We start from the raw sequence: 24941 nt of genomic DNA, 5'->3' as shown, positions 1-24941 counted from the left end.
AGAATTTAGCTCCACCTCCTGGAGAGGGAAGTATCTACATATATTACTTGGAATTCTTCTGTAAGGAAGATTTGTCTCTTTTCCCTATTTATTTATTTATTTATTTATCTAATCATTTATATCAGTATGCACTCATGGATATTTAATTTATTCTTTGGATTATAATTCAATACTACATCATTTATTTTGTTGCCTAAGTTGCTCCAGCTTTGACCATTCTGAATTCTTTTGCTTTGGTTTTGTTCCTTTGATGTACCGCCCCCCTTTTTTAAAGCACTTCCTTATTTTCTGGCACTGCAAGATACTCTAGGCTTATCTTGTATTTTCCCTGCCCTGGGTCTAGAATCAGTCATTTCTCCAAGGAGTCATGGTTCTTTTTATTGGAGAATGATATTTAGAAACCAAGATCTAGGTGCTGAATGTGCTTGTTGCTACGAGGGTGTCACTGGCTGTAGGTCTCCTCTGCAGGCAGCTAGGGTTATTATTCACTCTCTATTCACATAACTGTAATAATTATTTTTTATTTTTATTTTTTTATTAGTTTCTGCTTTATAACAAAGTGAATCAGTCATACATATACATCTGTTCCCACATCCCTTCCCTCATGCATCTCCCTCCCTCCCACCCTCCCCATCCCAGCACTCCAGGCGGTCACAAAGTACCGAGCTGATCTCCCTGTGCTCTGCGGCTGCTTCCCACTAGCTATCTACCTTACGTTTGGTAGTGTATATATGTCCATTCCTCTCTTTCGCTTTGTCACAGCTTACCCTTCCCCCTCCCCATATCCTCAAGTCCATTCTAAAGTAGGTCTGTGTCTTTATTCCCGTTTTACCCCTAGGATCTTCATGACATTATTTTTAAAATTCCATATATATGTGTTAGCATATGGTATTTGTCTTTCTCTTTCTGACTTACTTCACTCTGTATGACAGACTCTAGGTCTATCCACCTCATTACAAATAGCTCAGTTTCGTTTCTTTTTATGGCTGAGTAATATTCCATTGTATATATGTGCCACATCTTCTTTATCCATTCATCCATTGATGGAAACTTAGGTTGTTTCCAGCTCCGGGCTATTGTGAATAGAGCTGCAATGAACATTTTGGTACATGTCTCTTTTTGAATTGTGGTTTTCTCAGGGTATATGCCTAGTAGTGGGATTGCTGGGTCATATGGTAGTTCTATTTTTAGTTTTTTAAGGAACCTCCATACTGTTCTCCATAGTGGCGGTACCAATTCACATTCCAACCAGCAGTGCAAGAGTGTTCCCTCTTCTCCACACCCTCTCCAGCATTTATTGTTTATAGATTTCTTGATGATGGCCATTCTGACTGGTGTGAGATGATATCTCACTGTAGTTTTGATTTGCATTTCTCTAATGATTAATGATGTTGAGCATTCTTTCATGTGTTTGTTGGCAGTCTGTATATCTTCTTTGGAGAAATGCCTATTGAAGTCTTCTGCCCATTTTTGGATTGGATTGTTTGTTTTTTTGCTATTGAGCTGCATGAGCTGTATATAAATTTTGGAGATTAATCCTTTGTCAGTTGCTTCATTTGCAAATATTTTCTCCCATTCTGAGGGTTGTCTTTTTTCTTGTTTATGGTTTCCTTTGCTGTGCAAAAGCTTTGACATTTCATTAGGTCGCATTTGTTTATCTTTGTTTTTATTTCCATTTCACTAGGAGGTGGGTCCAAAAGGATCTTGCTGGGATTTATGTCATAGAGTGTTCTGCCTATGTTTTCCTCTACGAGTGTGATAGTTTCTGGACTTACATTTAGGTCTTTAATCCATTTTGAGCTTATTTTTGTGTATGGTGTTAGGGAATGATCTAATCTCATACTTTTACATGTCGCTATCCAGTCTTCCTAGCACCACTTTTGCTTTTTTTTCCTTTTTATTTTTTATTTATTTATTTATTTATTTATTTTTAAATTTACTGATATATTTATTTATTTATTTTTAAATTTTTTAATTAGTTTCTGCTTTATAACAAAGTGAATCAGTCATACATATACATCTGTTCCCACATCCCTTCCCTCATGCTTCTCCCTCACTCCCACCCTCCCCATCCCACCCCTCCAGGCGGTCACAAAGCACCGAGCTGATCTCCCTGTGCTTTGTGGCTGCTTCCCACTATCTATCTACCTTACGTTTGGTAGTGTATATATGTCCATGCCTCTCTTTCGCTTTGTCACACCTTACCCTTCCCCCTCCCCATATCCTCAAGTCCATTCTCAAGTATGTCTGTGTCTTTATTCCCGTTTTGCCCCTAGGTCCTTCATGACTTTTTTTTTTTTTTAAATTCCGTATATATGTGTTAGCATACAGTATTTGTCTTTCTCTTTCTGACTTACTTCACTCTGTATGACTGACTCTAGGTCTATCCAACTCATTACAAATAGCTCAGTTTCGTTTCTTTTTATGGCTGAGTAATATTCCATTGTATATATGTGCCACATGTTCTTTATCCATTCATCCGATGATGGACACTTAGGTTGTTTCCAGCTCCGGGCTATTGTGAATAGAGCTGCAATGAACATTTTGGTACATGTCTCTTTTGGAATTATGGTTTTCTCAGGGTATATGCCTAGTAGTGGGATTGCTGGGTCATATGGTAGTTCTATTTATAGTTTTTTAAGGAACCTCCATACTGTTCTCCATAGTGGCTGTACCAATTCACATTCCCACCAGCAGTGCAAGAGTGTTCCCTTTTCTCCACACCCTCTCCAGCATTTATTGTTTCTAGATTTCTTGATGATGGCCATTCTGACTGGTGTGAGATGATATCTCATTGTAGTTTTGATTTGCATTTCTCTAATGATTAATGATGTTGAGCATTCTTTCATGTGTTTGTTGGCAGTCTGTATATCTTCTTTGGAGAAATGCCTATTTAAGTCTTCTGCCCATTTTTGGATTGGGTTGTTTGTTTTTTTGCTATTGAGCTGCATGAGCTGTTTATAAATTTTGGAGATTAATCCTTTGTCAGTTGCTTCATTTGCAAATATTTTCTCCCATTCTGAGGGTTGTCTTTTGGTCTTGTTTATGGTTTCCTTTGCTGTGCAAAAGCTTTGAAGTTTCATTAGGTCCCATTTGTTTATCTTTGTTTTTATTTCCATTTCTCTAGGAGGTGGGTCCAAAAGGATCTTGCTGTGATTTATGTCATAGAGTGTTCTACCTATGTTTTCCTCTACGAGTTTGATAGTTTCTGGCCTTACATTTAAGTCTTTAATCCATTTTGAGCTTATTTTTGTGTATGGTGTTAGGGAATGATCTAATCTCAAACTTTTACATGTCCCTGTCCAGTTTTCCCAGCACCACTTATTGAAGAGGCTGTCCTTTCTCCACTGTACATTCCTGCCTCCTTTATCAAAGATAAGTTGGCCATATGTGCGTGGGTTTATCTCTGGGCTTTCTATCCTGATCCACTGATCTATCTTTCTGTTTTTATGCCAGTACCACACTGTCTTGATTACTGTAGCTTTGTAGTATAGTCTGAAGTCAGGGAGCCTGATTCCTCCAGCTCCGTTTTTCGTTCTCAAGATTGCTTTGGCTATTCGGGGTCTTTTGCTTTTCCAAACAAATTTTGAAATTTTTTGTTCTAGTTCTGTGAAAAATGCCAGTGGTAGTTTGATAGGGATTGCACTGAATCTGTAGATTGCTTTGGGTAGTAGAGTCATTTTCACAATATTGATTCTTCCAATCCAGGAGCATGGTATATCTCTCCATCTATTTGTATCATCTTTAATTTCTTTCATCAGTGTCTTATAATTTTCTGCATACAGGTCTTTTGTCTCCTTAGGTAGGTTTATTCCTAGATATTTTATTCTTTTTGTTGCAATGGTAAATGGGAGTGTTTTCTTGATTTCATTTTCAGATTTTTCATCATTAGTGTACAGGAATGCCAGAGATTTCTGTACATTAATTTTGTATCCTGCTACTTTACCAAATTCATTGATTAGTTCTAGTAGTTTTTCGGTAGCATCTTTAGGATTCTCTATGTATAGTATCATGTCATCTGCAAACAGTGACAGCTTTACTTCTTCTTTTCCAATTTGGATTCCTTTTATTTCCTTTTCTTCTCTGATTGCTGTGGCTAAAACTTCCAAAACTATGTTGAATAAGAGTGGTAAGAGTGGGCAGCCTTGTCTTGTTCCTGATCTTAGTGGAAATGGTTTCAGTTTTTCACCATTGAGGACAATGTTGGCTGTGGGTTTGTCATATATGGCCTTTATGATGTTGAGGAAAGTTCCCTCTATGCCTACTTTCTGCAGGGTTTTTATAATAAATGGGTGTTGAATTTTGTCGAAAGCTTTTTCTGCATCTATTGAGATGATCATATGGTTTTTCTCCTTCAACTTGTTAATATGGTGTATCACATTGATTGATTTGCGTATATTGAAGAATCCTTGCATTCCTGGAATAAACCCCACTTGATCATGGTGTATGATCCTTTTAATGTGCTGTTGGATTCTGTTTGCTAGTATTTTGTTGAGGATTTTTGCATCTATGTTCATCAGTGATATTGGCCTGTAGTTTTCTTTCTTTGTGACATCCTTGCCTGGTTTTGGTATCAAGGTGATGGTGGCCTCGTAGAATGAGTTTGGGAGTGTTCCTTCCTCTGATATTGTTTGGAAGAGTTTGAGAAGGATGGGTGTTAGCTCTTCTCTAAATGTTTGATAGAATTCGCCTGTGAAGCCATCTGGTCCTGGGCTTTTGTTTGATGGAAGATTTTTAATCACAGTTTCAATTTCAGTGCTTGTGATTCGTCTATTCATATTTTCTATTTCTTCCTGAGTCAGTCTTGGCAGGTTGTGCATTTCTAAGAATTTGTCCATCTCTTCCAGGTTGTCCATTTTATGGGCATAGAGTTGCTTGTAGTAATCTCTCATGATCTTTTGTATTTCTGCAGTGTCAGTTGTTACTTCTCCTTTTTCATTTCTAATTCTATTGATTTGAGTCTTCTCCCTTCTTTTCTTGATGAGTCTGGCTAATGGCTTATCAATTTTGTTTATCTTCTCAAAGAACCAGCTTTTAGTTTGTTTGATCTTTGCTATCGTTTCCTTCATTTCTTTTTCATTTATTTCTGATCTGATTTTTATGATTTCTTTCCTTCTGCTAACTTTGGGGTGTTTTTGTTCTTCTTTCTCTAATTGCTTTAGGTGCAAGGTTAGGTTGTTTATTCGAGATGTTTCCTGTTTCTTAAGGTGGGATTGTATTGCTATAAACTTCCCTCTTAGAACTGCTTTTGCTGCATCCCATAGGTTTTGGGTCGTCGTGTCTCCACTGTCATTTGTTTCTAGGTATTTTTTAATTTCCTCTTTGATTTCTTCAGTGATCACTTCGTAATTAAGTAGTGTATTGTTTAGCCTCCATGTGTTTGTATTTTTTACAGCTCTTTTCCTGTAATTGATATCTAGTCTCATAGCATTGTGGTCAGAAAAGACACTTGATACAATTTCAATTTTCTTAAATTTACCAAGGCTTGATTTGTGACCCAAGATATGATCTATCCTGGAGAATGTTCCATGAGCACTTGAGAAAAATGTGTATTCTGTTGTTTTTGGATGGAATGTCCTATAAATATCAATTAAGTCCATCTTGTTTAATGTATCATTTAAAGCTTGTGTTTCCTTATTTATTTTCATTTTGGAAGATCTGTCCATTGGTGAAAGTGGGGTGTTAAAGTCCCCTACTATGATTGTGTTACTGTCGATTTCTCCTTTTATGGCTGTTAGTATTTGCCTTATGTATTGAGGTGCTCCTTTGTTGGGTGCATAAATATTTACAATTGTTATATCTTCTTCTTGGATGGATCCCTTGATCATTATGTAGTGTCCTTCTTTGTCTCTTCTACTAGTCTTTATTTTAAAGTCTATTTTGTCTGATATGAGAATTGCTACTCCAGCTTTCTTTTGGTTTCCATTTGCATGGAATATCTTTTTCCATCCCCTTACTTTCAGTCTGTATGTGTCTCTAGGTCTGAAGTGGGTCTCTTGTAGACAGCATATATATGGGTCTTGTTTTTGTATCCATTCAGCCAATCTGTGTCTTTTGGTGGGAGCATTTAGTCCATTTACATTTAAGGTAATTATCGATATGTATGTTCCTATTCCCATTTTCCTAATTGTTTTGGGTTCGTTATTGTAGGTCTTTTCCTTCTGTTGTGTTTCTTGCCTAGAGAAGTTCCTTTAGCATTTGTTGTAAAGCTGGTTTGGTCGTGCTGAACTCTCTCAGCTTTTGCTTGTCTGTAAACGTTTTAATATCTCCATCAAATCTGAATGAGATCCTTGCTGGGTAGAGTAATCTTGGTTGCAGGTTTTTCTCCTTCATCACTTTAATTATGTCCTGCCACTCCCTTCTGGCTTGTAGAGTTTCTGCTGAGAGATCAGCTGTTATCCTGATGGGGATTCCCTTGTGTGTTATTTGTTGTTTTTGCCTTGCTGCTTTTAATATGATTTCTTTGTGTTCAATTTTTGACAGTTTCATTAATATGTGTCTTGGCGTATTTCTCCTTGGATTTATTCTGTATGGGACTCTTTGTGCTTCCTGGACTTGATTAACTAATTCCTTTCCCATATTAGGGAAGTTTTCAACTATAATCTCTGCAAATATTTTCTCAGTCCCTTTCTTTTTCTCTTCTTCTTCTGGAACCCCTATAATTCGAATGTTGGTGCGTTTAATGTTGTCCCAGAGGTCTCTGAGACTGTCCTCTGTTCTTTTCATTCTTTTTTCTTTATTTTGCTCTGCAGCAGTTATTTCCACTATTTTATCTTCCACCTCACTTATCCGTTCTTCTGCCTCAGTTATTCTGCTATTGATCCCATCTAGAGTATTTTTTATTTCATGTATTGTGTTTTTAATCGATGCTTGATTCATGTTTAGTTCTTCTAGGTCCTTGTTAACTGTTTCTTGCATTTTGTCTGTTCTATTTCCAAGATTTTGGGTCTGGGAAATAGAATCTTGGATCATCTTTACCATCATTATTCTGAATTCTTTTTCAGGTAGACTGCCTATTACGTCTTCATTTGTTAGGTCTGGTGGGTTTTTATCTTGTTCCTTCTCCTGCTGTGTGTTTTTCTGTCTTCTCATTTTGCTTATGTTACTGTGTTTGGGGTCTCCTTTTTGCAGGCTGCAGGTTTGTAGTTCCCGTTGTTTTTGGTGTCTGTCCCCAGTGGCTAAGGTTGGTTTAGTGGGTTGTGTAGGCTTCCTGGTGGAAGGTACTAGTGCCTGTGTTCTGGTGAATGAGGCTGGATCTTGTCTTTCTGGTGGGCAGGTCCACGTCTGGTGGTGTGTTTTGGGGTGTCTGCGGACTTTTTATGATTTTAGGCCACCTCTCTGCTAATGGGTGGCGTTGTGTTTCTGTCTTGCTAGTTGTTTGGCATAGGGTGTCCAGCACTGTAGCTTGCTGGTCGTTGAGTGAAGCTGGGTGCTGGTGTTGAGATGGAGATCTCTGGAAGATTTTCGCCGTTTGATATTATGTGGAGCTGGGAGGTCTCTTGTGGACCAGTGTCCTGAAGTTGGCTCTCCCACCTCAGAGGCACAGCACTGAGTCCTGGCTCCTCAATTTGGGATGATTTGTTGTCTATTCATGTATTCCCCAGATGCAGGGTACATCAAGTTGATTGTGGAGCTTTAATCCTCTGCTTCTGAGGCTGCTGGGAAAGGTTTCCCTTTCTCTTCTTTGTTCTCACAGCTCCTGGGTCCCAGCTTTGGATTTGGCCCCGCCTCTGCATGTAGGTCGCCGGAGGGCGTCTGTTCTTCGCTCAGACAGGACAGGGTTAAAGGAGCAGCCTCTTCGGGGACTCTGGCTCACTCAGGCCGGGCGGGAGGGAGGGGCACGTAGTGCGGGGCGAGCCTGCAGTGGCAGAGTTCGGCGTGACGTTGCACCAGCCCGAGGCGCGCCGTGCGTTCTCCCAGGGAAGCCGCCCCTGGATCCCGGGACCCCGGCAGTGGCGGGCTGCACAGGCTCCCGGAAGGGCGGTGTGGACAGTGACCTGTGCTCGCACACAGGCTTCTTGGCGGCGGCAGCAGCAGCCCCAGCGTCCCACGCCCGTCACTGGGCTCCGCGCTTTCAGTCGTGACTCGCGCCCGTCTGTGGAGCCCCTTTAAGCAGCGCTCTTAATCCCCTCTCCTCGCGCACCAGGAAACCAAGAGGGAAGAAAAAGTCTCTTGCCTCTTCGGCAGCTCCAGAGTTTTCCCGGGCTCCCTGCCGGCTAGCTGTGGCACATTAGCCCCCTTCAGGCTGAGTTCTCGCCGCCAGACCCAGTCCTTTCCCTGCGCTCTGACCGAAGCCCGAGCCTCAGCTTCCAGCGCCGCCCGCCCTGGCGGGCGAGCAGACAAGACTCTCGGGCGCGTGAGTGCCGCTCGGCACTGATCCTCTGTGCGGGAATCTCTCTGCTTTGCCCTACCCAGGTATGTGGGGAGTTTCTTGCCTTTTGGGAGGTCTGGGGTCTTCTGCCAGCATTCAGTAGGTGTTCTGTAGGAGTTGTTCCACGTGTAGCTGTATTTCTGGTGTATCCGTGGGGAGGAAGGTGATCTCCGCGTCTTACTCTTCCGCCATCTTACCCGGAAGTCCCCAGCACCACTTTTGAAGAGGCTGTCCTTTCTCCACTGTACATTCCTGCCTCCTTTTTCAAAGATAAGTTGTCCATATGTGCGTGGGTTTATCTCTGGGCTTTCTATCCTGTTCCATTGATCTATCTTTCTGTTTCTTTTTTTTGTTTTTTTTAATAAATCTATTTATTTTTGGTTACATTGGGTCTTCGTTGCTGTGCAGGCTTTCTATAGTTGCGGCGAGTGGAGGCTACTCTTCCTTGCCGTGCGCGGGCTTCTCTTTGCGGTGGCTTCTCTTGTTGCAGAGCTTGGGCTCTAGGCCCGTGGGCTGCAGTAGTTGTGGCACGCGGGCTCAGTAGTTGTGGCTCGCGGGCTCTAGAGCGCAGGCTCACTAGTTGTTGCGCACGAGCTCCGCGGCATGTGGGATCTTCCCAGACCAGGGCTCGAACCCATGTCCTCTGCATTTGCAGGCGGATTCTTAACCACTGCACCACCAAGGAAGTCCCATATCTTTCTGTTTTTATGCCAGTACCACACTGTCTTGATTACTGTAGCTTTGTAGTATAGTCTAAATTCAGAGAGCCTGATTCCTCCAGCTCCGTTTTTCGTTCTCAAGATTGCTTTGTCTATTCGGGGTCTTTTGTTTTTCCAAACAAATTTTGAAATTTTTTGTTCTAGTTCTGTGAAAAATGCCATTGGTAGTTTGATAGGGATTGCATTTAACCTGTAGATTGCTTTGGGTAGTAGAGTCATTTTCACAATATTGATTCTTACAATCCAGGAGCATGGTATATCTCTCCATCTATTTGTATCATTTTTAATTTCTTTCATCAGTGTCTTATAATTTTCTGCATACAGGTCTTTTGTCTCCTTAGGTATGTTTTTTCCTAGATATTTTATTCTTTTTGTTGCAATGGTAAATGGGAGAGTTTTCTTGATTTCATTTTCAGACTTTTCATCATTAGTGTACAGGAATGCCAGAGATTTCTGTACATTAATTTTGTATCCTGCTACTTTACCAAATTCATTGATTAGCTCTAGTAGTTTTTCTGTAGCATCTTTAGGATTCTCTATGTATAGTATCATGTCATCTGCAAACAGTGACAGCTTTACTTCTTCTTTTCCAATTTGGATTCCTTTTATTTCCTTTTCTTCTCTGATTGCTGTGGCTAAAACTTCCAAAACTATGTTGAATAAGAGTGGTGAGAGTGGGCAGCCTTGTCTTGTTCCTGATCTTAGTGGAAATGGTTTCAGTTTTTCACCATTGAGGACAACGTTGGTTGTGGGTTTGTCATATATGGCCTTTATGATGTTGAGGAAAGTTCCCTCTTTGCCTACTTTCTGCAGGGTTTTTATCATAAATGGGTGTTGAATTTTGTCGAAAGCTTTCTCTGCATCTATTGAGATGATCATATGGTTTTTCTCCTTCAATTTGTTAATATGGTGTATCACGTTGATTGATTTGCATATAGTGAAGAATCCTTGCATTCCTGGAATAAACCCCACTTGATCATGGTGTATGATCCTTTTAATGTGCTGTTGGATTCTGTTTGCTAGTATTTTGTTGAGGATTTTTGCATCTATGTTCATCAGTGATATTGGCCTGTAGTTTTCTTTCTTTGTGCCATCTTTGCCTGGTTTTGGTATCAAGGTGATGGTGGCCTCGTAGAATGAGTTTGGGAGTGTCCCTTCCTCTGATATTGTTTGGAGGAGTTGGAGAAGGATGGGTGTTAGCTCTTCTCTAAATGTTTGATAGAATTCGCCTGTGAAGCCATCTGGTCCTGGGCTTTTGTTTGTTGGAAGGTTTTTAATCACAGTTTCAATTTCTGTGCTTGTGATTGGTCTATTCATATTTTCTATTTCTTCCTGATTCAGTCTTGGCAGGTTGTGCATTTCTAAGAATTTGTCCATTTCTTCCAGGTGGTCCATTTTATTGGCATAGAGTTGCTTGTAGTAATCTCTCATGATACTTTGTATTTCTGCAGTGTCAGTTGTTACTTCTCCTTTTTCATTTCTAATTCTATTGATTTGAGTCTTCCCCCTTCTTTTCTTGATGAGTCTGGCTAATGGTTTGTCAATTTTGTTTATCTTCTCAAAGAACCAGCTTTTAGTTTGGTTGATCTTTGCTATCGTTTCCTTCATCTCTTTTACATTTATTTCTGACCTGATCTTTATGATTTCTTTCCTTCTGCTCACTTTGGGGGTTTTTTGTTCTTCTTTCTCTAATTGCTTTAGGTGCAGGGTCAGGTTGTTTACTCGAGATGATTCCTGTTTCTTAAGGTGGGATTGTATTGCTATAAACATACCCCTTAGAACTGCTTTTGCTGCGTCCCATAGGTTTTGGCTCATCGTGTCTCCATTGTCACTTGTTTCTAGGTATTTTTTAATTTCCTCTTTGATTTCTTCAGTGATCACTTCGTTATTGAGTAGTGTATTGTTTAGCCTCCATGTGTTTGTATTTTTTAAAGATCTTTTCCTGTAATTGATGTCTAGTCTCATAGCATTTTGGTCGGAAAAGATACTTGATACAATTTCAATTTTCTTCAATTTACCAAGGCTTGATTTGTGACCCAAGATATGATCTATCCTGGAGAATGTTCCATGAGCACTTGAGAAAAATGTGTATTCTGTTGTTTTTGGATGGAAGGTCCTATAAATATCAACTAAGTCCATCTTGTTTAATGTATCATTTAAAGCTTGTGTTTCCTTATTTATGTTCAGTTTTGATAATCTGTCCATTGGTGAAAGTGGGGTGTTAAAGTCCCCTACTATGATTGTGTTACTGTTGATTTCCCCTTTTACGGTTGTTAGTATTTGCCTTATGTATTGAGGTGCTCCTATGTTGGGTGCATAAATATTTACAATTGTTATATCTTCTTCTTGGATCGATCCCTGTATCGTTATGTAGTGTCCTTCTTTGTCTCTTCTAATAGTTTTTATTTTAAAGTCTATTTTGTCTGATATAAGAATTGCTACTCCAGCTTTCTTTTGATTTCCATTTGCATGGAATATCTTTTTCCATCCCCTTACTTTCGGTCTGTATGTGTCTCTAGGTCTGAAGTGGGTCTCTTGTAGACAGCATATATATGGGTCTTGTTTTGTATCCATTCAGCGACTCTGTGTCTTTTGGTGGGAGCATTTAGTCCATTTACATTTAAGGTAATTATTGATATGTATGTTCCTATTCCCATTTCCTTAACTGATTTGGGTTCGTTATTGTAGGTATATTCCTTCTGTTGTGTTTCTTGCCTAGAGAAGTTCCTTTAGCATTTGTTGTAAAGCTGGTTTGGTGGTGCTGAACTCTCTCAGCTTTTGCTTGTCTGTAAACGTTTTAATTTCTCCATCAAATCTGAATGAGATCCTTGCTGGGTAGAGTAATCTTGGTTGCACTTTTTTCTCCTTCATCACTTTAAATATGTCCTGCCACTCCCTTCTGGCTTGTAGAGTTTCTGCTGAGAGATCAGCTGTTATCCTGATGGGGATTCCCTTGTGTGTTATTTGTTGTTTTTGCCTTGCTGCTTTTAATATGATTTCTTTGTGTTTCATTTTTGACAGTTTGATTAATATGTGTCTTGGCGTATTTCTCCTTGGGTTTATTCTGTATGGGACTCTCTGTGCCTCCTGGACTTGATTAACTATATCCTTTCCCATTTTAGGGAAGTTTTCAACTATAATCTCTTCAAATATTTTCTCAGTCCCTTTCTTTTTCTCTTCTTCATCTGGAACCCCTGTAATTCGAATGTTGGTGCGTTTAATGTTGTCCCAGAGGTCTCTGAGACTGTCCTCTCTTCTTTTTATTCTTTTTTCTTTATTCTGCTCTGAAGTAGTTATTTCCACTATTTTATCTTCCAACTCACTTATCCGTTCTTCTGCCTCAGTTATTCTGCTATTGATCACATCTAGAGTATTTTTCATTTCATTTATTGTATTTTTAATAGATGCTTGATTCATCTTTAGTTCTTCTAGGTCCTTGTTAACTGTTTCTTGCATTTTCTCTATTCTATTTCCAAGATTTTGGATCTGGGAAATAGAATCTTGGATCATCTTTACTATCATTATTCTGAATTCTTTTTCAGGTAGACTGCCTATTACCTCTTCATTTGTTAGGTCTGGTAGGATTTTATCTTGCTCCTTCACCTTCTGTGTGTTTTTCTCTCTTCTCATTTTGCTTATTTTATTGTGTTTAGGGTCTCCTTTTTGCAGGCTGCAGATTCGTTGTTCCTGTTGTTTTTGGTGTCTGTCCCCAGTGGCTAAGTTTGTTTCAGTAGGTTGTGTAGGCTTCCTGGTGGGGGGACTAATGCCTGTGTTCTGGTGGTTGAGGCTCGATCTTGTCTTTCTGGTGGACAGGTCCACGTCTGGTGGTGTGTTTTGGGGTGCCTGTGGCCTTATTATGTTTTTAGCCAGCCTCTCTGCTAATGGGTGGGTTTGTGTTCCTGCCTTGCTAGTTCCTTGGCATAGGGTGACCAGCACTGTAGCTTGCTGGTCGTTGACTAAAGCTGGGTGTTGGTGCTGAGATGGAGATCTCTGGGAGATTTTCGCTGCTTGATATTATGTGGAGCTGAAAGGTCTCTTGTGGACCCGTGTCCTGAATTTGTCTCTCCCACTTCAGAGGCACAGCACTGACTCCTGGCTCCAGCACCAAGAGCCTTTCATCCACCCAGCTCAGAATAACAGGGAGAAAATGTAGAAAGAAAGAATTCATAGAAGAAAGAAAGGAAGAAGGGAAGAAAGGAAGAAGGGTAGAAAGGAAGGATGGGAAGAAAAGAAGGAAGGAAGGAAGAAAGAAAGAAAGGAGGGAGGGAGGAAGGTTGGAAAGAAAGAAAGAAAGAAAGAGAGGAGGGAGGGAGGGAGGAATTAAAGCAAAAAGAAGAGTGAATGGAAGAAGGGAGGGAGGGAGGGAGGGAGGGAGGAGAGAAAGAAAGAAAGACAGGAGGGAGGGAGGGAGGAAGGAAAGAAAAAGAATGTGGAAAGAAGAAAGTTGGGAGGGAGGGAGGGAGGAAAGTAAAAGAAGGAAAGGAGGAGCGGAGGGAGGAAGGGAAGCTATGAAGAAAAGAAAGAGCAGGTAAAGTAAAATAGAATAAAGTATGAAATATAGTAGCGTTATTAAAATTAAAAAGTAATTATTGAAAAAAAAACGGATAGAACCCTGAGACATATGGTGGAAACAAAACTATACAGAGAGACTCTTGCACAGAAGATTACACATACACATTCACAAAAAGAGAGCTGGGGGAAAAATCAAAAATCTTGCTCTCCAATCCACCTCCTCAATTTGGGATAATTAGTTGTAAAAAGAGGAAAAGGAGGGAAAGTCTTAAATCTTGTCCTCAAAGTCCACTTCCTCAATTTGGGATGGTTCGCTGTCCAGTTATGCATTCCACAGACGCAGGGCACATCAAATGGGCCGTGGAGCTTTAATCCACTGCCTCCGAGGCTGCACAGAGAGATTTCCCTGTCTCTGCTCTCACAGCTCCCAGGTCTCAGCCTTGGACCTGGCCCCGCCTCTGCATGTAGGTCGCCGGAGGGCGTCCGTTTTTCACTCAGACAGGACGGGTTTAAAGGAGCGGCTGATTTGGGGGCTCTGGCTCACTCAGGCAGAGGGGAGGGAGGGGCGTGCAGTGTGGGGCGGGCCTGCGGCGGCAGAGGCTGGCGTGACGTTGCAGCAGTCCGAGGCGCTCCGTGCGCTTTCCCGGGAAAGCCGTCCCCAGGTCCCGGGACCCCGGCAGTGGCAGGGTGCACAGGCCCCCCAGAAGGCAGGGCGGACAGTGACCCGCGCTCGCACACAGGCCCCGCGGTGGGGGCGGCAGCAGCAGCCCCAGCGACCCACTCCTGTCTCCGAGGTCCGCGCCTTTAGCCGTGGCTCGCGCCTGTCTCCGGCGCTTCCCCAAGCAGCCCTCTTAATGCCCTCTCCTCGCGCACCAGGAAACAAAAGGGAAAAAAGTCTCTTGCCACTTCGGCGGCTCCAGACCCTTTCCCCAGACTCCCTCCGGGCTACCCTTGGTGCACTAACCCCTTCAGGCTCTCTTCCTGCCGCCAGCCCCAGTCCTCTCCCTGCGCTCAGACTGAAAGCTGATACCCGAGCCTCAGCTCCCAGACCCGCCCGCACCGGCGGCCGAGCAGACAAGCCTCTCGGGCTGGTGTATGCCTGAGGGCACCTATCCTCTGTGCTGGAATCTCTCCGCTTTGCTCTCCACAACCCTGTTGCTGTGCTCTCCTCCGCTACTCTGAAGCTTTCCCCCTCCACCACCTGCAGTCTCCGCCCGCGAAGGGGCTTGTAGTGTGTGGAAACCTTTCCTCCTTCACGGCTCCCTCCCACTGGTGCAGGTCCCATCCCTATCCTATTGTCTCTGTTTATTCTTTTTTTCTTTTACCCTACCCAGGTATGTGGGGAGTTTCTTGCCTTTTGGGGGGTCTGAGGTCTTCTGTCAGCGTTCAGTAGGTGTTCTGTAGGAGTTGCTCCACGTGTAGATGAATTTCTGATGTATCTGTGGGGAGGAAGGTGATCTCCGTGTCTTACTCTTCCGCCATCTTCCTCCGGGTCCTGTAATTATTTCTGTATGCATCTGTCTGTTTACATAACATAAACATCACCTCATAGTAATGTCTCTGACTAATCCAGCTTCCCCCTTTGCTTATTTATAACTTCTTTCTTGGACAGTGAGAAACCAGGCTCTCATTACCCATAGTTTATTTACTCACTTGTTCAACCCCAATATATATGTATAGTAATTTCAAAATTGCTACCCTGTACCCCTGTGTGAAACAACTATACCTACCAGAGTACAGACAGTTCCTTTGGTCTTCAGCCTTACAGTTCTCAGTTGAAACAGTATTTTGCAAAGTGACTTAGGTCAGTTACATGTTTTTCCCCACTACCTTCAGTGAGGTTATGTCATGTAATCTTAATATAGTTATATTCATTTGTTTCAGCCTGCATTCCACCCTGGGATTTTCCAGCATCCTGGATATTTTTTAAAATTTGTATCCATTAAAGTTTCCTCATTGTGATGTATGGTCCAATAGTTTTTGACAAATGCTTGGAGTATATCCATCACCCCAGTACCATGCAGAAGAGTTCCATCCCCTCACAGCTCCTCCATGAGTCTCCTTGTGTTTCATTCCTCCTACTCCCTCAACCTTTGGCAACCACTGACCTAATTTCCGTCCCTACAGTTTTGTATGGCCTGGATTTTTTTATAGCAACTCTTTTTATTAGACATTAAAATTGCTGGTAAGCAGAGGTTCTTTTACTTTGTGTTTGAAGTTAGTTGATACCAGGATTCAAGTCCAGTCCTGACACTTACATTGCCCTGAATATCAATTTTCTCATCTGTAAATGAGTCTAAAAAAATATTCCTAGCCTCATGGGGGTTCTATGGAGGACTCAAGAAGATAACAGTTGTTGGCACAGTGCCGGGCACATAGTAAGTAATCAATAAACTTGATGATAATAATACTTTATATTTGCTATCCTCATCATCACCATGGTGGGATATGAAAAAAGAATATTAAAGAGGCCAGGAAATGCTGCCGTCTTGTGTTGCTGGTGGCCATAAGAATGTACACATGGGCCCTTCCCTACAGCGGATGGAAAGAAGGTAGAGAGGATGTGACTGTAGCAGGGCAGGATTGATCCTCCGCAAGTCCTCCTCTGGTGTTTGTGGTGCCTGTGTGTATTATCCGGGTTGATCCTGGAGTTAGTTACGGCTTCCTGAGGAGACAGAATCATCTGTCTGTCATTCAAAAATTGCCCTAGGCAGGGAGATTTTAGGGCTTCATTTTGGCTTTTCTCCTCCCCAGGATTTTTTTTTTCACTGAGATGATATTACAACATGGAAAGAACTTTAAAGAAGTAAATCACTGTAATCCCTGCACCCAAGTGGGTTGATGTTTTGGTAATTGCTGCCGTCCCACTCCTGCACATTTACACATATGTAAACATTATTTATTGTATCATAACCATTTTTCCTTGCTGCTACATAGTCTTCATAATGATTTTTGATGAAGATATGACAGTTTCATGAAGGGGATTCACCATCCTTCACTAAAGTACTCCCACTGTTTTGCGGCACAACTTCATGAATATCATTTTGTTGCTCCTGATGATTTATTTCCTTGGGATATACTCCCTAGAGTAGGAATTTTCTGTCAAAGGATAGGAATGTCTTTGTGGCTTTATCTGTAGCACTTTGCAGAAAAGAAACGTTACATCCTTTTTTATATATTAATCTATATTTCATCAAAATACAGCTGTTCAGGGATGTGATCAAATATCTGGTGAAGAGTTGGAGACTAATGCTTCAACAGATCATTGATAAATTTATCATCTGACCATGTAATGCTTTTTTGGAAACCATGATTTTCTCTGATTAGATTTCTCTCAGCTCTTGTCCCCCCAACTCCAAGTTCTCCTTCTTACTACTTCTGGAGTCAACACTCCCAGAGTCTCCTGTCATTTCTCAGAAACTCATTCTTTATTTACTTTTGGAGTCAGGACTTGTTTGCATATGTAAAACCAGGACCATATTGTTTGCAGACGCTAGGGTTGCTGCCAGATAATTGAATGTATAAAGTTGAGGCTTTTGGATCATTTTTACAAACGAGGACACAAAAGAATATTTTCTTAGAATTAAAAAAAATAATAAAGGCATGGAAATAAAGATCATGGGACTGGGTTTCTAATACAGACATTTCACTTTGTGTTCCTAGTAGGGGCGTTCCAACTCCAGAGTTGGGGGTGGGGGTGGGGGGTGGGGGGGAGGATAGAGGACTAAGATAAAGCTTTGCAGATTCACTATCTAATCCAGAAAAAACAAATGCATAAAAGGAGTTAGAATAAATAACGAAACAAAAACTCAATCAGTTATTTATGATCCCATCTACTAGCATCAACAATACGTTTTTTCCTTTCTTGAATAGTTTTCTGTTTAGTTTTTGTTGAAGATAAGGGTAGCTTCAAAGTCATGGTATTTCCTATCAGTAATTGATAAAGCCCCTTCCCCTTAGGGGAGCGCCCAGATGTGATAGCACTTGTTGAAAGCGAATTGTTTTTTAGCATTAAATGCTTTTGTTCTTTTTTTAAAAAAAGAAATTAGCGTAGCTTCTAGTGTTTCTAGAAATGATAAAAACAGCTGAGAGCTTCTCATACAAATTGACTGGCTGAAATTAGAAGGCTGGAGTCTTTTTCCAAGTGAATTTTGAAATATGTAATTGTACCTGCCAGTATAATGGGGGAAAAGTGAGTTCCGAGGTCCTGCTCCCACCTGCATTGCAGGCACCTACTGCAGCATTCCAGTACAGTGAGGATGGGCATGGCTTGGATGCTCCAGACTCCAGTGCACATGGCCTGGTGTTGGGTGGGGGTGGGGGTGGTATCTGCTACTGCTGTGTCTCACCCGCCTGGTAGGAACCTGTGGCAGCTGCGGGGGGTACCTATGGAGGCCCAGGGCCAGCACAGACTGCTTGCAGGGTGGCTCTGGTCCCGGTGGGCAGTTCTAGGGAAGAGTGCCCCAGGCTTAAGCAGGAGTGAGTGGCAGGTGTGGGTCTGGACAGGAACTGAGATTCCAGGGCGAAGAGGCCTAGCCAGGTGCTGATTTCTGGGACAAACCAAGGCCTTGGGGGGTTTAAGAGGTATGGGGGGGATAGAAAAGTTCTGTTGTGGTACTGCTTTCACAAACACCTCCACCACAAGGTTCCAAATCGTACATCCTCCAGTTCTCTAAATCCTTGGCCTTAACTCCATCTCTTGTCAGTATCAGCCTCTGTGGCCCATCTGGAAATTGAGGGCAAGGCTGGCAGATTGGAGTGGCGGTGGAACTTGGAAGTACTTTGCAGGGGCCAGAGCCTCCCCTGGTTACATTTTTTATTTCAGGCTCCTGGTCCTGGGCTGTTCAGCCCATTCTTATTTATTTATTTATTTTCTTATTTATTTATTTATTCATTTATTTATTCATTCATGGCCATGCCGCACGGCTTCTGTGATCCTAGTTCCCTGCCCAGTGACTGAACCCAGGCCCTCGGCATTTAGTCCGTTATAACCACTGGATCTCCAGGGAATTCCCTGTTCAGCCTTTCTTATGTGAAGATCCCAGGCTTGGTGATCAAGGGCTCAAGACTGGGAGTGCCTTCTCACCTCCTCTAAAACAGTGATTTGAAAATTACATTTTTTTGTTTGTTGTGCTATTTTCCAGGTGTTTGTATTTGCATTTTTACTATGTTTTTTATTGAGAAAAATTACATTTTTAGGTTTGAACCTTAAGTAACCCTTTTAGTGGTAGTATGCATTTTTAACTCAAGTTAACACATTTGGGATTTGCTTTGTTTTGCTTTTAGGAAGATTTTTTGTTTTTTGTTTTTGTTTTGTTTTTCCCTTGGGAAAGGTTAATACTTTGTATATTCTTGTCAGGACTCAAGTCTTGGCTAGTTTGGGGATTATGGGCCAATTGCTTCACTCCCTTAAACCTAGATTTGGGATTGCGGATTAATTTCTTATTTTTTCCAACTTTGTATCACCTGTCTGTGAGGCAGGGACAATAATTCATGCCCCAGAGGTTACCCGAGTGTCACATAAGGTGATGATAATGCCAGGGCTGTACTGTGAGTTGTCATAATAGCAGAGCTGTGACTTTTGACTGCATTTCTGTGTTAGTTCTTTTCCCTTCACCAAAATCTAGCACAGGGCTGGGCATGTGTAGAGATTCTTGTTAAATTCTACTGATCTAAATTTTCTAGGCCAAGGATCCCCACTGGTAAGAAGAAAGGAAAATGTCATCACGGTGGATTAGCCCTGGACCATTGGGTCTGAAGCCAGTGGGATGGGAGGGGCTGCAGCCAAGGGGCCTCTGGGGCTTCCTGGGGTTGGATAGGGGTGGTCTCCGGAGCAGGGAAAGATGTTCAAGAGCGAGTTTTGATTGGCCCTACCTGGCCTCTCTCTGCTCTGCCCTTCTATCTTCACGCCAGGGACTACCGGATCCCTTTGTCATTCCTGGATTTGTATTTAAAAATGTTGTTAACAAAGCTGAAACCTGTCATCTTCTATTCAGGGACTCCCAAGTAATTGCTTAATGTTTATTTCTGTTTCTCCTCCCATTCTAAAACTGCCTGTAGAATTTAATGACCTTTACAAAACTGTTCTTGAAAGCACCAACACCACCACTGTAGATCTTTCAAATATGTTGTTTTTTGCTGTTTTTCCACTTCTACCCCTCTCCGCTCCAAAACTCATCCGTATTTTTCCCCCCTTTTCTTCCTGATTCAGAAGATGGAGGGACCAGTCAAGCTCCGGACAGTTCGAGAAGCACCGATGGACTGTGTCTGTCCCCAAGGTAAGTGGATGTTCGATCGTTGCTGACTCCTGACTTCCATAGGCCTGGTCTTCTCTCTCCTGGCTACCCGAAACTGCCAAGGCCATGGTCAAGAGAATCACCATGGGTTTCAGGCTGTCTGTGGTACCTTGTGGACTGTCCTGGAGCCTTTCTTCCTACATCATCTTCCCCGGTAGGTGTGTTGTTAAAGATTCTTGCAAAATTAACTGACTTGGTTTTATGAGGCTGATGGTATTGGTGGAGGACCTAAGAAATTCTTCGGGATGACTTACAATAAATTCTTAGATGCTAGGAAAGTAGCAGCCATCCCCTTCTAAAGATGGAGAAACAGACATGAACCAACCAAACAGTGTTAACATTGTGACCCTAGCTCTGTTTCGAATGTGAGCGGTGGTGGGTAGAGGAATAATCTGGCAAATATAGTTTTTTTTTTGGTTTTCATTTCTTTGGTGGAGGTAGAGGAAAGGAGCAGGAAACATGGTCTGATTTGTTCAAATAATCATGTGTCTTGGGTTTTGATGGTGTAGACCAGGACAGCTGCGACTAGAATTGAGGATTTGTTGGTTTCTAACCCATGTGGCTCAAATCCTTGTTCATATTGGTCTTCCAGTTGTCCTCATTGGAACTTTGCACATATTATGACTGAGAATTTAGGGGTGTAGTCTCAGCGCCAGTGTTTTCAGGGTTAGAATTATCCTCGCATAGAACAGTATGTAATACCAGTGAATGAGTGGAAAATTGTAACAATTCCCAGATGACCCACCATGCCGGCCGAGGTGAGAGAACATGGGAGCTGGACCCAGGGGCCCTGTTCCTTGCTGTCATGCCTTCCATTAGCCAAGTTGTCTGGCATTTCTGAAACCACTTCACCTGGTCCAGAAACCAAGCTTACTGATGGTTAACATCTCGAGATTGAGAGATGCCCTGAGATTTGTGCAAAGATGGACCCATGGTGTGAAAATTCAGTCTCTGGGGACCCAGTGGAAGAGGATTTTACAGTCGAGCTTGAGTTAGCCTTTCATAGGAACTCTGAGGTTTTAATAGGAGGGAAAAGGACATGATAAGTAATGACATCATGAGCAGATCAGGAAGTCAGAAATTGCGATTCAATGGAGGAAAAATATTCAGTTCCACCAATGAAGTTTTGGCTGATCTGCAAAATGTATAAAACAATTCTTCCTTTTCTCCCCTGTTCTTTCTTTCTCAGTATTGAATGGTTGTAAATTCATATGAGTTATGTAGATGAGTGTTTTTAAAACTGGGAGTCACTGGACATTCCCTGGCAGTCCAGTGGTTAGGCCTCTACAAGGCCCTGGGTTCAATCCGTGGTTGGGGAACTAAGATCCCAGAAGCCGAGCGGTGGGCCAAAGAAACAAACAAACCGGGGAGTCACAACACCTTTATGAGACATGAAATCAGTTATGTGGGTTGCAGCCAGCATTCTGAAATTTTGAACTAGCAGAGAGTACAATAAAAAATATTGGAGTGAAGTTTTTGTGTCAGCCATTTATATTTGTAAATGGCAGTGTGAAACGGGTTCCTTGCTATGGGTTGCTGACTGAAAGTTTGAAAACCACCAATACAGATTATAGATGGAGAGGGAGGAGGTGGCAGTGAGGGGACATGGAGCTCCTGAATAAACCCAGACCAGGTCCAAATCTTGGTCAGGCACTTACTGTTTGTGTTAATAAATGATATCAATACTGGAGTGGGCTCTGTAGGCTTTTTGATGTCGTGGAGGAAATACAAAGCCCAGGACCTGGAGATAGTCTTGTGTGTGTCTTCCCTCGAGGTCTCTTGACCCACCAGGAGAGGTGTCAAGAAGGCCTCTGGGATGACCATGGAAGCCAAAATCCTGGTCAGAACCCTCAGTTCCACTGAGAGGAGGGAAGGTGACCTGCCGTCCTCTCTGGGGGTGCCCATCAGTCAGTGCTGTGCTGTCGTTGTCCGAGGGTCTTGTGGCTGTCATCAGGCTGTCCTGGCAGGTATGGTCAGTGTGGCACAGGGGGTGTAGCAGCCTCTGCCAGGCCCCAGTGCACACCCATGTCCACATCTTCTCTTCCGCTCCTGTCACCTTGAGCTGGAGAACTCACTTGAGCACTTTAGACTAGAGCCCTTTATCAGTGCAAAACCACATAGGCTGGCACATTCTCCTCTGCCATAAAAAGCACAGAGGGCTTTTTCTCCAACACCAGAAGCCTTAACTCATTCCCTTTCTCCCTGGCTCTGATCTGCCCTGCAGACTTTTGGAGTCTGGACATGCAGACCACCCTCTTTTGAGATACCCCATCTCATCTGAGATACCCGCAGATCCCCCTAGCCCAGTTCCTTCCCACGGCCCAGAGGACAGTGTAATCTTTTGTCAGATCCTAGGATGCAGCAAGACAGATAAGTGAGGCCAAAGAAGGGGGCGGCTCTTCTGTATGTGTTACCCATTGTGAAGTGGGTGCGGGGAGCTCTGAGGCTGAAGGGAGGGGCAGGCTTCGGGCTGGAAGGTCAAGATTCTTCTCTTGCTGGAGTCAGTGATGGGAGGACTGGCAGAGCTGTGCTCTGAACTAGCCCTGTGACCTCAGGCAAGTGAGAGGCCCTTGAACCTTGAACTCCTTGTCTATAAAACGGTATAGTGAGTTGAATTGTGTCCCCCACCCCCCAAAAGATATGTCCCAGTCCTAACCCCTGGTATTTGTAAATGTGGCCTTATGTGGAAATAGGGTCTTTGCAGACATTTTTTTTTTTTTTTTGCGGTACGTGGGCCTCTCACTGTTGTGGCCTCTCCCATTGCGGAGCACAGGCTCCAGACGCGCAGGCTCAGTGGCCATGACTCACGGGTCCAGCCACTCCATGCGCATGTTGGATCTTCCAGGTCCAGCGCACGAACCTGCGTCCCCTGCATTGGAAGGCGGACTCTCAACCACTGCGCCACCAGGGAAGCCCTGCAGACATAATTAATTTAAGGATCTTGGGATGAGATCATCCAGGGTTTAGGGTAGGCCCTAAATCCAATGATGAGTGTCCTTCTAAGAGTCAGAGGTAAGAGATTTGAAAGACAGAAACACCAAGAGGAGAAGGCCATGGGAAGAAAGAGGCAGAGGCCAGAGTGATGCATCTATAAACCTAAGAACACCCAGGATTGCCGGCAGCCACCGAAGCTGAAGAGGGGCATGGAAGGGATTCTCCTTAAGAGCTTTCAGAAGGAACGAGCCCTGCCAACATCTTGGTTTTGGACTTCTGGCCTCCAGAATTGTGAGACAATAGGTTTCTGTCATGTTAAGTCACCTAGTTTGTGGTCATTTGTTGTGGCAGCCTTAGGAAACTAAAATAAATGGGACCATTAATCACCCTAATTATAAGGTTGCTGTGATACTCAAAATTTGGGGGACATAGGAACTTCCTACACCACCAGGTCTGAATCACGTGTGTGGGGCTGCCACCTGGGAGCCCCCTCATGCTGCTCTTCCTCATACACCTGCCTCAAAGGAGACTTCTCTTCCTTCAGCGGAGAGCTCAGATCTGTAGATTCATGTGGCTTACCCATGTCCCTGGGGATTCCAACGTCTTCTTTTCTTATTACTTATGTACTTATTGTTTTAAAATATGTTTAAAGTTTTAAAATCTTTATTTTTGAATAGGAAATAATATGTGATGAAAGATTCAAGTTCTACAGAAGATTACATGTGAAAACTAATTCCCCTCCCCTCCTCTTCTCCGGTGCTCCTGCTCCTCTTTCCAGGGGCCCTTTACCCTTCTGCTGATGTCCTTCTGAGGAGTCCTTTCCAATAGAACTTTCTGTGATGATGGAAATATTCTATCTCTCTGCTAATCGAGCAGCCACTACTAGCCATGTGGGGCTACCAAGCCTCTGAAACATGGCTAGTGCAACTGACAAACTGAATTTAAAATTTTTGTTTAATTTAGAATGGATTAACAGCAAGGTCGTAATGTGTAGCACAGGGAACTATATTCAATATCCTGTGATAGACCATAATGGAAAAGAATATAAAAAAAGAGTGTATGCTGTATAACTGAGTCACTCTGCTCTACAGCAGAGATTGGCACAAATTAGTAAATCAACTACACTTCAATAAAAAAATTTGTTTAATCTTAATTTAAATTGCCAAGTGTGGCTGGTGGCTATGGTGTAGGACAGTTTTTTGAGATTTTTGAGGTCATTTAATTACATTTCATTGAGAAGCTCCCTTCCTGGTTTTACACAAATGGTATATGTTGTTGTCCCGGTGTTGCTTTCTCGGTTTGCAGTTTCCCTCTGAGATGGTCTGAATCATTTCATGTATCAGAAAGCAGGTGTTACCTTGTTTTGGGTTAAAAGACAAAATCCTGTAGGGCTGTCCTGTGAGGTACCTGGCCAGTCCCCACCCCAGGGACGTTTGAATTGTTTCCCATCCTGTGTTCTTACAGACTGTCCTTCAGGGAACTGTTGGAGGGAAGGAGAACTGTTGTCTTGTCCAGTTCCCTGCCTTCCACATGCTCTGTACTTAAGCCCATCATGAAGCAGGCACTGCTGCAGGGCTTTGGGTCACTGGGCTGAAAGGATAGGAGCCCTCAGTCTGGGGCACCACACCAGAGCAACAATTCTGGAATGTTGCAGGGGGTGTCCCCGAAGTCTGCTCTGTTGGAGACTCGGGCATGACCCAGTCCCCACTGTGCTGTGAACATGTGAGCATCCCAAGGGATGGGTCGGGGCCAGCACCCTGGAGCCTGAGAGGTTTGGATTTGACTCTGCTGCTTAAACAGCTGCCGAGTGGGCACATCCTGCACATCCTGGAGATATGGGCCATTCTGGTGTAAAAGCTCCTTATGTTAACTAAGTCTTTTAATTATGTTAATAAAATAAACAAATGAAAAGGAAACTTATTAGCTTACACAACTGGAATAGAGAGGTCAGAGGTACAGCCAATTTCAGGTATGTCTGGGCTCAGGGGTCTCTCTGCCTCTCAGCTCTTCCCTGAGTCATTTTCAGACACTGTCTCCTTGGGGTGGGAAAGTGGCCACCAACAGCCCCAGCAGTATATCAGACCTTCCCAGCAACCCCAGCAGATAGAG

General features: G+C 42.8%; 1 protein-coding gene across 1 annotated transcript in view; it reads left to right on the top strand.

The window, feature by feature from the left end:
- The window catches only part of LOC308611194 (collagen alpha-1(XXIII) chain-like), a gene marked incomplete at both ends in the record, with an annotated part of 49028 nt that extends 24342 nt beyond the window's left edge, over positions 1-24686 (top strand). Inside the window, 2 exons of the mRNA XM_081260070.1 lie at positions 19814-19880; positions 24487-24686. Of these exons, the coding sequence (XP_081116196.1) occupies positions 19814-19880; positions 24487-24686 (267 nt within the window). The remainder of the gene's footprint in view (positions 1-19813; positions 19881-24486) is intronic.
- Between the last annotated feature and the right edge of the window lie 255 nt (positions 24687-24941).

This window comes from Mesoplodon bidens (assembly GCF_964165515.1).
Source record: "Mesoplodon bidens genome assembly, contig: HAP1_SCAFFOLD_227, whole genome shotgun sequence".
Classification (NCBI taxonomy): Eukaryota; Metazoa; Chordata; class Mammalia; order Artiodactyla; family Ziphiidae; genus Mesoplodon; species Mesoplodon bidens.
Note: the sequence above shows the minus strand (reverse complement) of the source record. Positions and strands in the feature narration are given on the sequence as shown.